The 17,120-nt window shown below is 34.7% G+C and overlaps 1 protein-coding gene across 2 annotated transcripts; it reads left to right on the forward strand.

Moving 5' to 3' along the window:
- Positions 1–2,713: 2,713 nt before the first annotated feature.
- On the forward strand, positions 2,714–10,837 carry LOC129952344 (UDP-glycosyltransferase UGT5-like). 2 transcript variants are annotated; one of them, XM_056064882.1, is made up of 6 exons: positions 2,714–2,853; positions 8,457–8,705; positions 9,108–9,478; positions 9,540–9,738; positions 9,796–10,235; positions 10,295–10,837. In XM_056064882.1, the coding sequence occupies exons 1-6, from the start codon at positions 2,824–2,826 to the stop codon at positions 10,569–10,571; spliced, it is 1,566 nt and encodes a 521-aa protein (XP_055920857.1). In that variant the 5' UTR covers positions 2,714–2,823; the 3' UTR covers positions 10,572–10,837. The 2 variants fall into 2 exon arrangements, with proteins under 2 accessions (XP_055920857.1, XP_055920858.1); XM_056064883.1 differs by lacking the exon at positions 2,714–2,853 and adding an exon at positions 4,804–5,020.
- The last annotated feature ends 6,283 nt before the right edge of the window (positions 10,838–17,120 follow it).

Below are 17,120 nucleotides of genomic sequence, written 5' to 3' on the forward strand. Positions count from 1 at the left end.
CAAACAAACTTACATTCGAATTTATAATATTGGTCAGAAAAGACCAAAAAATAGCAGTTGCTGTAGCTTCGTCAGGTATTGCCGCGACGCTATTAAAGGGCGGTCGTACGGCACATTCCGTTTTAAAATTACCATTGAATTTGGCACAGGAAGATTCGCCCATCTGTAATTTTAGTAAAAATAGTTCACGAGGTAGGATGCTGCGAGAATGCAAGCTTTTAGTGTGGGATGAAAGTACAATGTCTCACAAGAAGGCTATATAAGCTTTAAACCGGACCCTCCAGGACTTGTGAGATAGTACAGATATAATGGGAGGCATGGTAGTTTTATTGGCCGGTGATTTCCGTCAAACCCTCCCAGTGATTCAAAGGGGGACACCAGCAGATGAAATTCAAGCGTGCATTAAATCATCAAGCTTATGGTCGACAGTTGAAAAACTCCGCCTAAAAACGAATATGAGAGTGCATCTTCATAATGACGTGAATTCAGGACTTTACGCAGAAATGTTGTTGAAAATTGGTGATGGTTGTTTAGACGTTGACGCTGAACTGTCAAGAGATTTTTGTAATTTAGTAGAAAGTGATGTGGAACTCATTGCTAATGTTTTTTCCGGAATTGCAACGAAATTTTTGTAGTGATCGGTGGTTGTGTGCAAGAGCAATATTAGCACCAAAAAATATATCATATCCTGTGGAGTTTTTAAATTCACTTGAACTATCTGGTGTACCGTCACATAAACTTCAATTGAAACTTAATGTACCAGTAATGCTTATGCGAAATCTAGATGCTCCACGGCTATGTAATGGAACAAAGCTTCGGATAACAAATTTGGGACAGAACATACTTGGTGCTACTATTTTAACAGGTGTCGGTAAGGGGAAATAGTGTTATAATACCTCGGATACCAATTATTCCCACTGACCTTCCATTCCAATTTAAAAGGGTTCAGTTTCCCGTCAAGCTTAGCTCTGCTGTTACTATGAACAAGGATCAAGGACAAACATTACAGGTAGCAGGAGTGCATTTAGAAAACCCATGCTTCTCTCATGGTCAACTTTATGTAGCCTGTTCACGTGTATCTAATGCCCGGAATTTACACACATTTTCACCCGACGGGAAAACTTATAACATTGTCTATAAAAATATCTTAAATTAATACTTTGTATTTTATTTTTTTAAATTGTTAGAATTCAGAATTATTTACTTTTGTTACGGTGAAATATATTTCAACATTTGTTGTTGCATTTCAATAAGCATATATTAAGGTGTTGAAACTTCATTGTCTGTAGTAATTTTTAAAAATTGTTCATCTCAGCCAAGCAATGAAATTTAGTTATTATATTGACTCATTTCTATTATTATACCCTTACCCTTTATCTCTCATACTTATTTTGTTTCTCCACTGCGGGCGAAGCCGCGGGTAAAAAGCTAGTATATAAATATTTTGATATTTTGCTGGTTATTGGAATATTACCAACCAACAGAAATCGAAAGCTCTACTTAACCCGAATAGACCCCTTTAAAATAGATGAGGACTATGAAAAGTTTGCCAATATCTGTGTGATTCCAAGCCTTAACAGCAATTTCTAAACTAAGAGCAAACAGAATAATTTCAAAGATTGCAAATATTTTGGCTAACGCATTTTATTTGTTCGCACTCTATAAGCTATTTTGTATAGGTTTAAGTAAATATACCTCAAACCTGTTTCTAACTAAACAGAGCTGCCAAATTCTATATGAATTACAGCTGTGTTTAACAAAAAATAAATAAATTAGGTGGCGCAACAGTCCATGAAGAACCAAGGCCTAGAGTAATGTTGTCAGAGATGGATGGGACCTACAGTTTATATGTCGAATCTCAACGGCGAATCTCAATTTGAGAAAGTACTTTTTCATGACAAGAATTACTCTTGGAGGATTTGCCAATTCCTCGTAAGAGGCAATACCCGTGAAAATCGTTTGGTGGCACAGGCAGGGATTGAACCCAAGACCCCTTGCATGACAGTCCAACGCACTAACCATCACGCTACGGGTACTTCTGTGCCTAGCATAGATGTTAAATTTAGACTTTAGTTCAAATAGAATCCTTTTTGCATCTTTCTGCTTTATTATTTGTACAACACAAATTATTTCAACTAATATCTCTACCAGTTCTTGAGATATGGACGATGAAAAAAGCCTCCCGGTATAATAACTTCCAATAGGAAGTTAATAATGTCCGCCATTTTTTTAAGGATGCCAATGAAAAGTCATCAGTTTCGGTTACATCCCAGCCTCTTTTTTTAGCATTTGAACTATCGCTTAGTTGTTAAACTGTTGTAAATTAGAATTACTTTGTGCATATGTTTATTTAAACGAAAGTAAATCCTTAAATAAAATGTACTCTTTCCGATTAATGTCTTTAAGGAAACACAATTAATTGGGAAGACATTTAGCCAAAAAAATATTCTCTCAATAAAACCTCAACTACTAAAATAACGTATCTGTTAAAATTCACGAAAATGAACACGTCTTTTTAAATCTAAACTCTTTCCAATAACTCACGCACATAAAATAAATTACGCACATCTTAAGAGAGAACAAATTAACAGCAACATGCGAAATTCATAACGAAGAGGAATCTGTTCTCTTTTTTTTCAGAGAAATGTGTAAAAATAACATAAATTTTGTTAGTTTGATTCTTAATCTAGTTGTTTTTTATTTTTATTTTTTAATGTTTTTTGTTGTTGTTACAAGATTCTTCATTGAGACTTTTGCTTAGCTATGCAATTCTTGTGAGACCATCCGTCAATTCAGTTATAATTTTGTGGGGACAGTGCTTGGATGCATCAAAAAATGAATCCACCACACACGGTAAAGAATTTAAATACAAATTTATAGTTTTTATTAGAAAACTATAGAAAACTACGGGTTCATTGTGTGATTATCATTCAGCAGCGAGGATAAAATTAAATTAAATTACAAAAGCATGTGATGATTTCATTATCAGTCGTTAAAAAAAGATTTTTGGGAAACTAAAAAAGAAAACCTATCAATAGTTTTAAAAAAAAAGGAAAAACCATGTTACACAATTCACATTTATGTAATTTCAAGATAAAACTAAAGTTAATGTGTAAATCCCAAATGAAGTGATCCTAATAAGTTTCTTATAAGACTCAAGATATGAGCGACGATGACTTTAAGTGCATCATTCCTACTTAAAAACGTGTGTAATAATTCTGAATTGGCGTACCCTTCATTTAATCAATCTACCTATTGTTCTGAGGATTATTGGGGACCTTGCTTTATTTGAGAGATAACGTAACTTCGATTGCCAAGCCAAGCAAAGCGTAAAAGATAGATAGTACATGATTCATTTTAATCAACAAAGTCTTTTGTTTTTTAATTCAATTTGCAATGTCTTTGATCTTTATAAACAAACTCACAGAGTGCTTATGTACCTGCTACACTATATATTTACTTGCCGGCAACAAATTCATCAACTGCATAGTTGTTGTTGTTTTTTCAATTTGTTGTTTTTTTTATATCAGTATTTTTTTGTTTAATTATGTTGCCAAACAATGTTAATGAACCTGATTAAGTGATGCACTGACTGATATAAGATCGAATTAGGACCTAGATTAAGTCTTTATGAGATAATGATCTTTTGGCGTGTAAAAATATGTGACATTTTTTTGTATCTGTAAATTGATTTTAATTGTTCTAATTAAGATAAAATAATACTACGCAAGTTCATTTATTGTTAATGACAAGTGAATGAGTTCCTCTGTTTCCAAATATATATCTATAACATCAAGGTGTCATAAAAAACATTTCAAACGTATTTCAACTGTGTACACAAAGAGAGGTTCCAAATTTTCGTTGTGTCTCTAAATGTGTGTCTAAATATTTGGTATTTTTACAAAAAAATATCATAAACGATATAATAGACAAATAATGTAGACAAATAGTGTTATGACAAAAAATGTTTTCTCAAAATTAAATAATTTAAAACAATAAAATAAAATGCACGACTGGGCCGCACGAACTTGCTCATGTCTCCAAAGAGTCTGTTTAAAAAGATGTCTGAAAAAAGTTTGTTTTGAAAAATTTCAACGCCATTCGGTTTCTCAAAAAATCCTTGGTCTTTAAAATTTTTTGTTTGAAAATATGTACGAGCGGTGTTTTTATAAATTAATGCCTTACAAACAAAATTTTTCAATTTTAAATTTTTATTGGTATGCAGTTATTTAGACCTTATTAAAAAACTTTTCACATTTCAATTTCATACAAAAATAATGACCTATTTTCAAGATATCGAATTTCAAAGAATTAGTTTTGTTTATATTTTTATAAAAATAAAAAAAAAGACTTTTAATAAAATGGAAAAAAACGACTAACGCGAATCGGCTTAAAACCTTAGTTCCCAAATTTGAAGTCAATCGACCCAATGCTTTGGGCTTGGGACAGATGGACGTAATCGGGAGGCTCACTTTTTTTCGACTTTTCGACTATCGTAATATCTTGTTTGATTAATATTTCTAGTTCGATTTTTCGATTGTTTTTACGAATGCAAAACATAGCATGTACGTAGTTCCCATATGTCGCAAGTATAAATAAGGAGACATAAAAATTCAATTTCTCAAACACTAAAATAAAAAAATATTTTTATCGGAAGAGATTAGCGATACTTTCTATCGCTCTTCAAAATTTCATATAAGGGCTACACAACAATATTTGGCTAAGCGTTAAGTTGATTTTAGTCACGTTGTTAGATAAGATTTTAGTACAAAATTGACAGTAAATCCAGTAACATAAATAAATTCTAACTGTGATGGTTGGCGGTGTTAGCGACTGCCTTTGAAGATAAATTTCAATTCGAATTTAATGTTTATACTTTTAATGATTTTAAATAATTTTAATTCTTTATCAATACTCTTAGTTGATTGTTTAAATACTGTCTAGATAAAAAGTAGTTTTCTGATGATTTTTATTTAGTGTTTCTATATACAAAATCTTTAGACATATAGAACTGATAAAGGTAATTAAAAATTGTGTTTTTCTGATATACTTATGTATATGTATCAAAAAATCAAATGGGGTGGCGCAACAGTCCGTTGTGAACCAGGGCCTAGTGACTTACAACTCTCAACCATTTCTGTGTGCGAGTACTGTTGTCAGGAATGGAAGGGACCTACAATTTTGGGCCGAATCCGAACGGCTAGTTTGAGAAAGCACTTTTTCATGACAAGAATTACTCTTGAAGGATTTGTCAATTCCTCGCAAGAGGCAGTACCCGCGAAAATTATTTTTTTAAATTAAGGTGGCACAGGCAGGGATTGAACCCAAGACCCCTTGCATGACAGTCCATGTCATGTATATGTATATGTATAGTATTTTTAATTTAAAGTTTACTTAAAAAGTTATTACAGAAACATTAGATCATTCTTATCAAATTAAAGTAAAAGGTTTATTTATTTATGTCCATGAAAGAAGAAAAATAAATTTAGCCATTTAAGCCTACTAAATATGGAAACAAAGGAACTTTACAGTGCTACAGGGATATAAGGAAGGCTTAAAATCCAAGAAATTCCAGAACCGATGTTTTCTCTGATAAAATCTTTGGAACTTTATTGAAAAGTGACAGTGTTTGTGATTGTGTTCCTTATGACTTTGTTTTTTTTTTTAATGAGTGTTTCTTATGTTGGTAAAATATTAAATCTGAAATGTATATATGCTTATGCAGTTAAACTAGTAACTACTGGTATCTCCCATTTTTGTTATACCGCTTTGTCGAATTAAGACTTCTAAAATTTCTCTAGCGACCATACGTCTTGAAATTTTTCTCCATTCTTAGAGATAGCTGTGTGTATGTGGGTTGGATATGTTCATTCATTTTCGATGCCTTTTATTAGTCTTTCATATCTCAAGAATCAGCAGAGATATATTTCCAAAGATAACAGAAGTCAACGAACAAATTTTCAAAAAAATGTGTCTAAGTTTATTTAATGATTTTTTTATTCGTTTTATTTTAAAATAATAGAAATATGTCAAAGACCTTTAATCAAGCATTTGTTGTTGATTTTAGCAGTAGTACCGTTTCCATAGCTTCCATAGAAAAAATTTATTATTTTGTACCTAACAAACGCTGAAAACATTTAAATGTAAAAAGCAAAATTTACAATTTTTGTTACAGCATTTTTCGAATTTGTTCGACAGAAAAAAGTTACATCTCTTTTTAAACAAAATGTTCTGTAACTTTTAAAGAATACTATTGAGTCTAAGAGTTAGTAGGTTTGATATTACTTACAATTATTCCTTCCTTATTCCTTCAAATTTGTCGCATTTTTTTAAAAAACTAATATTGAAAATCGTCCAAATCGTTTGAGAAAATATTGAGTTTTGACGGAATTAAAGCAGGATTACTGATTTCTTTAGAAATGGAATTTATTACATATTTCTTCCTGGCTACAAGAGGCTACTTTTCTACAAAAAAATTCCCTAAGTGAGTATTAATAAACCTATAAAAATTGCATACTTATGTACATATCAGAGCTGGTTTGCAATTCTCCTGAAATCAGAAGAAAATTGCACTTTGCTGTCAAGGAGTGTGTTAAAAAATATTTTCATACAAATTCTAAAAACCTGATCTGAAGGCTACAAGCAAAAAATCTTCCGAATAGGAGAATACTCCAATTCAAACAGAAGCCTCTCTAGGAAAAAACAAATCAAACTGTGAAGAATCGACTTTCAAAAATATTGAAAATAAGTATAGAGTTTTCTTTTTTAAATAATAGCTTATTTAGTTAAAAGTGAACATTGTAGTTGGTTTTTAATATCCTGCGAAAGAATATTGCTTTATCTAGAATATTTTGTATTCTTTAAATAAGTTTTGAAAAATTTAATTGACAACTGGTTTTACACAAACCCGTAAAGTTTAATACAATTAATTTTCAGCTCATAATTTTTGAAAGTAATTTTTGATAACATTTTTATAAAAATTACTTTAATTCGTACATATTTTGAGAGTAGGTATTCAAATATTTTTACTTTAAAAATAATTTATTTTTATAAAAACTATGAAAATCCAATTGACATTTTTTTTGTTGCAAAAATACAATTCTTGACAGAAAACAAAGTTGATTTTTTTTTAAATCAAAATTTGACTAAAATGATAATGATCTTTTGGCGTGTAAAACTATGTGACACTTGTTCGTATCTATAAATTGATTTTAATTGTTCTAATTAAGATAAAATAATACTACGCAAGTACATTTATTGTTAATGATAAATGAATGAGTTCCTCTGTTTCCAAATACATCTTTAACATCAAGGTGTAATAAAAAAACGTCTCAAAAGTAATTCAACTGTGTACACAAAGAGAGTTTCCAAATTTTCGTTGTGTATCTAAATGTGTGTCTAAATATTTGGTATTTTTTCCAAAAATATCATAAACGATAATATATAGACAAATAGTTTGGTGACAAAAAATTTATTTTCATAACGAAATAATTTAAAACAATACAAGTATAAAAAAAGAGTACAAATTCTCGAAAACTTAAGTAACAAATTATTTTTATCGGAAGAGATTAGAGAAAGTATCGCTCCTCAAAAATATTTGGCTTAACGTTAAGTTGATTTTAGTCAGGTTGATAGATAAGATTTTAGTACAAAATTGACAGTAAATCAAGTAACATTAATAAAGTCTATGAAAATTTGACTAAAATATCGCGCTCAAGTTCTTTAGGATTGAAAGGGTGTAGGTCAGTGTAGTCGAATCTTAAACTGTTAATTTGTATTTTAATTGGATTTTTAGGTTTAAGGCAATGCAGTACCTTTAATACGATACCTAAGCACTTTCATGTTTAAAATTAAGGATAGACATACAAATATGAGTTTTTAAGGATTTTTTTTATGTACGCCCGCCAGTTAACGCGTTGTTGATTTTATTCAGTTTAGATTTCAGTACACAATCAAAAATTAAATCAATTATAATCTTCGATTTTCAAGTATAACTAAACTTACAACGTGCGGTGGAATTATATCCTATCTATTTATACTTTAAAAACAATCGGTCTTAATTATGAAAACGTACTCGTAGATAGTGATTTGTAATTTGTCTTAATCTTAAAATCTTTATGCTTCACGATCTGATAATGTTTATTGAAGACTTGGGTGTTTTTATTAAATCTTCTGACATGGCCTAGATTCAAAACTTAATATCGCATGGGACTTCCCAAATAAATTGTTTACACTTTTAAATTTCACTCATCACACAAAGTACTTCTAGACGACAAGTGGAACAAAATTGTCGGTATCGTCATTTAATTCTTTTTGAAATTTTGTATTTTGCATCAGGAACGAATTTTTAGGTCTATTCTAGAAGTATTCGAATTCATCAACCTAAACAATAAAATAACAAAGTTAATCTTTTGATCTTCATCACTTAACAACTTAATATTAATTTCTCTTTTCAGATAATGAAGCTCCTAATACTATTTTTCACACTTTGCCTAAGCAACATCAATGCCTACAACATACTGGGCTTGTTTCCACACCCAGGTGTTAGCCATTTCCACTTCTTCCATCCTATTATGCGGGCATTGGCTGAAGCTGGCCACGATGTCACAGTGATCAGTCATTTTCCTGATAAAAGTCCACCGGCTCACTATAAAGATTTGGTACTAACCGGTGTGGAGACTCTATCGAACTCTATTAACTTGCAGGCAAGTACCTAGTTAAAGATGTTTCTGCAACAAGTTTTCAATGAGGTTCATTAAACCTTATTTTCCAGACAGGTTATTATATTTTATTTTCACAATTTAAATGAAGGTAACTGCTGTGGTAAGGCGTAACTTGAGAATTCTTCTTTTCTGTGTTGTGTGGCAAAACAGAATAAAGAGAAGCCGAATGAACAAGTTATAAAGGGTGGAAGAACTGAATGTTTTGACATTAACCTACTCGTTGAGATCATATTCTTTCGAGTATCTTATTCTCACCAACTTCAATAATATAAATATAAGTCGATTTAAACCAAGAGAATTTTTTCTCTCGAAGCTTGAGATGCAAGACTTTTAATAAAAAAATAAAAACTTTTTTTTAAAGTCGATTTTTGTTACATTTCACAGTTGTTTGAGAATCGACCGATCTACAGTCATTTTCTTGAATTCTTTTTACTTCACGAATGGGGAAAAGAAGCCTGCAATCATACGATCAAGTCTCCGGCGTTAGCTCAAGTTCTTAAACATAAAAATCGCTATGACGTTATCATCATGGAGCAATTTAATACAGATTGTCTAATGGGCGTGGCACACGTCCTCAAGGCACCTGTTATAGCACTAAGCAGTTGTGCTCTTATGCCATGGCATTACGAGCGATTCGGGAATCCAATTATTCCCTCATATATTCCTGCTTTATTTATGGGTCAAGCTGAGAAAATGGACTTTTTAAGTCGTGTTGGTAACTGGATTTCTTTTCATGGACTTAACTTCCTTTATAAGTAAGGATTCTCAAATGGACTCTAATAAGACTTTAATGAGTGATGTTTTTTTTCGTTCTAGCCACTATTCGCACAAAACCGCTACAGAGTTGATTCGTAGAAAATTTGGACACGATATGCCATCAACTGAGGAACTAGTCAAAGAAACTAGCTTAGTTTTTGTGAATCAACATTATGCCTTAAGTGGTTCCAAACCTCTGTCACCATCAGTCATCGAACTCGGAGGAGTTCACATTCAAAAGGCCAGACCATTGGATGCTGTAAGATCTCAGGATATCATATACAAATTCACAGATTGAAAACAAATTTCTTTGCAGGATGTCCAACGCTATCTAGATAATGCCACTGATGGAGTTGTTCTGATAAGCTGGGGTTCAATGATTAAGGCAGATACTTTGCCAGCAGCTAAACGTGATGGAATTGTTAAGGCCTTGAAGCGATTGAAACAAAAGGTCGTTTGGAAATGGGAGAACGATACACTAGCCCAACAACCACCGAATGTCCTTGTTATGAAATGGTTGCCTCAAAGAGAGATATTGTGTCATCCAAATGTTAAGGTCTTCATGACTCATGCTGGCCTGATGGGTAGTACCGAAGCGGCTTATTGTGGAGTGCCTGTGGTGGCAACACCAATGTATGGTGATCAGTTTCTTAACGCTGCTGCCTTGGCCCATCGAGGAATGGGTACAATTTTAAAGTATGAAGATATTACGGAAGCCACCGTGGTGAAAGCAATTCGTTTGGTCCTTGAAAAGCCGTAAGTTTAGTGCACATAAATTTAAAAGTATCATAATTGTATCAGGAAAATTCTTACAGATTCCTGGATAATGCAAAGAAGGTGTCCTATGCATTTAGGAACCGTCCCAGAACTGCAAAGGAAACAGCTGTTTGGTGGGTGGAACACGTTATCAAAACACGCGGTGCCCCTCTGACGAAATCGGTGTCAAGACATATGTCCCGATTTGTATATTATTCCCTGGACGTTTACACTTTATTTGCATCCGTGATCTTAATTTCACTCTTAACATGGATTTGGCTTATGGTCAAAATATGCTCCTTGAAGAAACAACAAGAGAAAATCAAATCAAGTTAATAAACAATGTTTGATTTTAAACTTGATAGAAAATTCAAACTACTTTATTTTTTTATTTATCAACCAAAAACAAAAAACATAAGGCTGATATTCTTTTCTATTATAAACCTTTTAAGGCTATGAAATAAGAACAGTTACATTGTTATGTTTATAATCAATTTAGTATAACATACTGTCATATATGAAATTTTGTTAAATAAGACAATATTTATTCTAGCTCTAGTTTTTATTAACGAACCAATAAACGCCTTTGACGCAGAAGTTAAGTTTACTTTTTATTTTTATCAAGTCTAGTGTCAAGTGTCAACTATCAATTGGTAGTTGATAAGTATTGAAATAAGGTTTTTTAAAAACATCGTTTAAGTGGATTTTAGAGATAATTAAACGTTTCTAAAGATGTGAGATATTATTAATTATCAGAACTCTTGTCAATTGGTTAGTTAAATATTAAACTTTGACATTTGTGTAGAATCAAAGAATTTAATTTTACTAATTGTTTTTTTTTACTGTGTATAAAGTACATAAATAAATGTTAATGACCTTAAAACGTTTCCGAAATAGCATTGGATACAAAAATTGCTCAAGGCGGAACATGAAGTTCTTAGCGGCATCCTCACTCATTTTGCCAAAAAACAAAGTATTTATTTAAAAACTTGTGTTTTGAAGAATCAGTTATTCGAATAAGAGAAATGCGTAGAGGCGTGTTTCGAAAAAAATATATATATTAATATTATCGTAATAATTTCTAACTTCCAAATTAGTTGAATACAAAAATAGTGCTAAGCGGCGCGGGCGTTTTGAAATAAGTTATCCACAGTAAGTAATGTATTTTTGAGTACACCTAAAAGATGACACACTATGTTAAATTTAACACTTCTTCACATTTTTAAAACATATTAAAATAAACTTAGTTACGTTAAACGACAACGCTCCTAACCTGATGACTAATTTTAAATTCCTGTGCGTCCTCTTGTAATTGAAGATTTGTTTTCATTTATTTTGTTAAACATTTGAATGTCATTCAAGAATTTTGGGAACGTTGCCATGAACTTCAAACTTTTACCAAGAGTCAAAGAACAACGAAGACAAAATAAATTCTTTTCCTTTAATCCAATTCGATAAATTAATTCAATGACAATATTCTTGAACAATCAATGTTAGAATGACGATTTGTTAACATTTGTTTATGTACTACAAACATAAAATGTGTGTAAATTAGCAATGATAAGAAAATTATTGTTGATATAGTTCGTGTCATGCTATAATCTTCAAATTTGGACGTCTTTTGATTCTACCAAATTTTTATTGAAATTATTTCACAACTTTAAATACAAATTAGCTCATTTTTATTTTCAAGGGGTCAAGGAGATTGTTTTCACTATGAACAAAGCCGTTCTTAGGATTTCAATTAGGGAGGGGAAATGGCATTGGTTTAAATGAGAAGCCCCATTTTTTCCAAAATTTCGAAAATACTAAAAGGATCAATCTGGTTAAGGTTTAGGAAATTATGAGATTTTTAAAAGGAAGACCTTGACTCGTATTACTCTGAGTTTTGAGTATTAAAATAGAAGGGGCAGAAACTGGCATTTTACAGTCTTGATGTGCGGTTGACAAGGAAATGTTTGAGTATTAAATACAAGGAGCAGTAAAAGTCAATCTACATTCGTGATGTGTGGCTAAAAAGGAAATCTTTATAGCTTAAATGAATGGCAGTTCTTGAAATTACAACAACGAACAATAATCAACTTCGATTGCCTTTATAATTGCTTATAAAAATATCGTCAAAAAAACTAAAGACATAAAACAGCGTCGCGATATTAAAAATTGCGGTTATAGTTCTATTGTCTTTTCTTAATTCTGTTCAAATGTCTTAAGTTCTTATAAGTCTACCTGGCCAAATATGTTGTGCTCAAGTTTTTTTTACATTATAGCCCGGTCAGAAGAATTGAAAACATTCTCTCAAAAAGGAATAAATATAACAAAACCAATAAAATAGTGTACATTTTAATATAATTCTAAGACATTTTTGAAACATTGTGTTTCAATTCAATTCTCTTTTTTAGAAATTTAAAATGATTTTTCCGCACTATTAAAATCCGAGTCAATCAATCCTTGTTAAGATATTTTAGTGAGTTTTGATATTTTAAAAACCCCAAATCATCTGCTGGTAAGATTCTGATAGGAGCCTGCTTTTTTTACAGAGTTTGAAGGAGGCGTATCTGTTTTTGATAATTCAATTTTTTGTGTGTTTTGGTCTTAAGAAATAACTTTGTTTTAAATATTTCTGATGAGATAAAATTAAACAAATATGTTTACGACGTTTCGTACAAACGTAATCTTATTTTTGGAATTCTTAATGATCTTGATTGGTTCCATCTACTAGATATGCTTCATTTTAACATAAAAGTGCATATGAACTTTTTATAAGTTCAAAATTATTAAAATTAGGAAAAACATCTGAAACAATAAATAGATACGCAGTGCATAATCGTTTTCTAGTTAAATCCTTAAAGGCTCTATTCAATGTTGCTATAATTAATATTTAAAAAACTAAGCATGCCCTAAACACTTTTTATAGAATATCTCTTTTCAACGCAACCTTTATATATTACTTTTTGGTGTCAATTAAAGCAAATTTTATTTTCAGGAAAGCGTTAGTTGTTTAAACCAAATAATCTAGAAAACAAAGTATTTTAAGCCAATCCAAGATATACTTACTTACTTACTTAAGGTGGCGCTACAGTCCGGGGCGGACCTGGGCCTCAACCAACAAGCGTCTCCAGCCAGCTCGGTCCCTAGCTAGCTGTCTCCAGTTTCGCACGCCAAGTTGGTTGAGGTCCTCTCCCACCTGGGTGCGCCACCTGAGTCGCGGTCTTCCTCTACTGCGCCGTCCCTCGGGATTGGATTCGAAGACCTTCCGGGCTGGAGCGTTGATGTCCATCCGCTCTACATGACCTAGCCATCTAAGCCGTTGGACTTTGATTCTGCTAACTAGGTCAGTGTCGCTGTACAGCCCGTACAGCTCGTCGTTATATCTTCTCCTCCATTCTCCATCTATGCGTACGGGACCAAAAATCGCCCGAAGAATTTTTCTCTCGAAGCATCCTAAGACGCTCTCATCTTTCTTTGACAGGGTCCAGGCCTCAGCGCCATAAATGAGAACCGGGATGATGAGTGTCTTATAGATGGTGATTTTACATGCTCGAGAGAGGACTTTACTTCTCAATTGCCTTCTAAGTCCAAAGAAGCAGCGATTTGCAAGAGTTATTCTTCGTTTGATTTCAGCGCTGGTGTCGTTGTCTGCATTAATAGCGGTGCCTAGGTAGACAAAGTCCTTAACTACCTCAAAGTTATAGCTGTCCATGGTGACGTTTTGTCCAAGACGTCGTCGTTCAGTGTCCTTTTTTGATGACAGCATATACTTGGTCTTGCCCTCATTGACCACTAAACCCATCTTCTTCGCTTCCGTCGCAATGCTCAAAAACGCTCCACTGACATCACGCTTTGATCTTCCAATTATGTCAATATCATCTGCGTATCCGAGTAATTGGATGGATCTTTGGAAGATTGTGCCTCTAGTGTTGACGGTTGAGTTTTGCACAATTCTTTCCAGAACGATGTTGAAGAAGTCGCATGACAGTGCATCGCCTTGTCTAAAACCTTTTTTGACATCAAATGCATCGGTAAGATCTTTTCCGACCTTGATAGAGCAGCGTGCATTCTCCATCGTCATTCTGCACAAACGGATAAGTTTGACAGGGATGCCAAAACTAGACATTGCTCGGTAGAGCTCTTCCCTATAGATGCTGTCATACGCGGCTTTAAAATCGATAAAGAGATGGTGGGTATCGATTTGAAGCTCCTGGGTTTTTTCCAAGATCTGCCGTAGTGTGAATATTTGGTCGATAGTGGACTTTCCTGGTCTGAAGCCACACTGATAAGGACCAATCAGGTTGTTGACGAATGGCTTCAGACGTTCACATAATACGGCAGAGAGGATCTTATACGCAATGTTAAGAAGACTGATGCCTCTGTAGTTGGCGCAGTTTAGAGGGTCTCCTTTCTTATGTATCGGGCACACTATGCTGAGTTTCCACTCATCGGGCATGCTTTCTTCCGACCAAATTTTGCAGATGAGTTGGTGCATGCTCCCTACCAAGTCATCGCCTGCTGCTTTGAATAGTTCGGCAGCGATGCCGTCAGCTCCAGCAGCTTTGTTTGACTTAAGTTTAGATATAGCTATCTTCACTTCGTCAAGGTCGGGTAGGCGGAATTGTTGATCTGCGTCGCCGAGGTTGAGTGGTTCTATCTCCCTTACAGCGGAATTCGGTTCGTCATCGCCGTTATATAATTTGGAGAAGTGATCTTTCCATATTCTCAGCATCGACTGTGGTTCTACTACGATGTTCCCTTGATCGTCTTTACAGGCTTCGGTTCGTGGCTGGTACCCTTGGGAGGTTTTTTTTACCTTTTGGTAAAATTTACGAACCTCATTCCTGTTGTGACATCCCTCTATCTCCTCGATCGCGCGCTTCTCATGCTCCCTTTTTTTCCGTCTAAGAAGCCGGTGTTCCTCTCTCCTCTTCTGCTCGTAGAGCTCGCGAGCAGCTCTCGTCCTTTTGTGCAGCGCCGTTTTGTATGCCTCTTGTTTCGCTGCGTGAGCTTGCTGGCATTCGTCGTCAAACCAGGGGTTTCGCTGTGGTGGCCGTGTGAAACCTAGCACTTCAGAGGCGGCATCTCTGATGGCTGCAAGGCAATGTTGCCACTGGTTTTCAATGCTTAATGCAGGAAGCATAGGACTCCTTAGGAGGTTATTAGAGACTCGATCGGAAAAGGACATGGCAGTCTCTTGCGATTGTAGCCGTCTAACGTCGAATCTTCTCACAGTACTTCCTTGTTTTGGCTTGGATCGTGATATCCGTAGTCGTACCTTGGCTACAACGAGGTAGTGGTCCGAGTCAATGTTGGCCTCTCGGAATGTTCGGATATCCTGGATACTGGAGAAGTGTCGTGCGTCGATCGCAATGTGGTCAATCTGGTTGACGGTTGATTGATCAGGAGATTTCCATGTCCCCTTGTGGATATTAAGATGCGTGAACTGCGTACTAGCTACCAGAACGTCTCGCCCCGCAGCGAAATCGACCAGCCTGAATCCGTTGTCGGAGGTAGTGTCGTGCAGGCTGTATCTCCCGATTATGCCACCAAAGATGTCTTCTCTTCCTAGCTTGGCATTAAAATCTCCTAAGACAATTTTAATGTCATAGCCAGGGCACTGCTCATATGTCTTGTCCAAGAGCTCGAAGAACATATCTTTGGTGTCTTCATCTTTCTCCTCTGTTGGGGCATGCGCGCATATTAGGCTTATGTTGGCGAATTTAGCCTTGATGCGGATTGTCGTGATGCGCTCGCTCACACTGTTGAAACTCAAGACTTTTTGCCTGAGCCTAGTTCCAACAACAAATCCACACCCAAATAGACGCTGTCTTTGTTCTCGGTAGCAGTCGCCGTAGTAGATATCGCAGTCTTTTAGTTTGCGTTTACCCGGTCCATCCCATCGCACTTCTTGGATGGCTGTAATATCTGCCTTGCAGCAGTTTAGGGCTTCCGCTAATTGTTCGGCTGCACGTGGTCTGTTAAGGGACCTAACATTCCACGTACATATCCGAAGATCGTTGTCCTTATTTCGTTTGCGTGGGTTGTCAACAGTGAATCCGTCCGTATCCGAGGCTTGTTGTTGCTTCGAGACTATGATGTTTTTACGTGGCCAGGAAGTCACCCCGACGGCACAACCCCCAACCTGGAGGGCCAGATCCTTAGTATAACTCCAAGGAAGGGGAGCCGGATGAACCGCTCCTTATAGGCCTGGGCTCCGAATATGTCGAAGAAGCCCTATAAGGTGTTCACTAAGTAGTTCGACCTTACTGGAACTGTAGACGCCACCGTTGATTCTATCTCGAGAATTCGTCCGCTGCCGCCTGGATAAGGAGAGGTGCCTTAGTGGAAACACCTCTCCCCCCCTCTCTCGTTTGCTGCCCCCAACAACTTTCCACTGGGGTTGGAACCCAATCTCCAGTTGAGGTACTAGGCACCCGATGTTCACCGCGGGGAGGTGAGAGTAGGAGTTGATAGACAGAGGTGGGTTTTAAGAAAAACCTGTGGACGCTTGTGTCCTCTTGAATGCACATGTCTACCATTTGAACAATCCAAGATATAGGAATGTGAAATTTAAAATTGATGATCACTTTTTTTATGTTTATGATCGAATTTTTAAAACTATAAATTTGTACTTTGATCCCATACCTACGTACTTATGAAGATAATTATAATCTTGAAATTTGTCTAAGTGTATATGATCAATCCCTCCACCAAAAATCTGATGAAAATTTTAGATATTAAATTGTTATTGTATCATGTCTTAAACGTGCTTAAACTTAAGACTTCTTTATCTGTTAAAAGAAAATATCAACATTGTATACAAATCATAATCAAATCATTAATTCCTTACCTACTCCAATAATACTCGTACAATTTGTTCCAGAACAATTAAAA

The sequence above is a fragment of the Eupeodes corollae genome, chromosome 3 (assembly GCF_945859685.1).
Source record: "Eupeodes corollae chromosome 3, idEupCoro1.1, whole genome shotgun sequence".
In the NCBI taxonomy this organism is placed as follows: domain Eukaryota; kingdom Metazoa; phylum Arthropoda; class Insecta; order Diptera; family Syrphidae; genus Eupeodes; species Eupeodes corollae.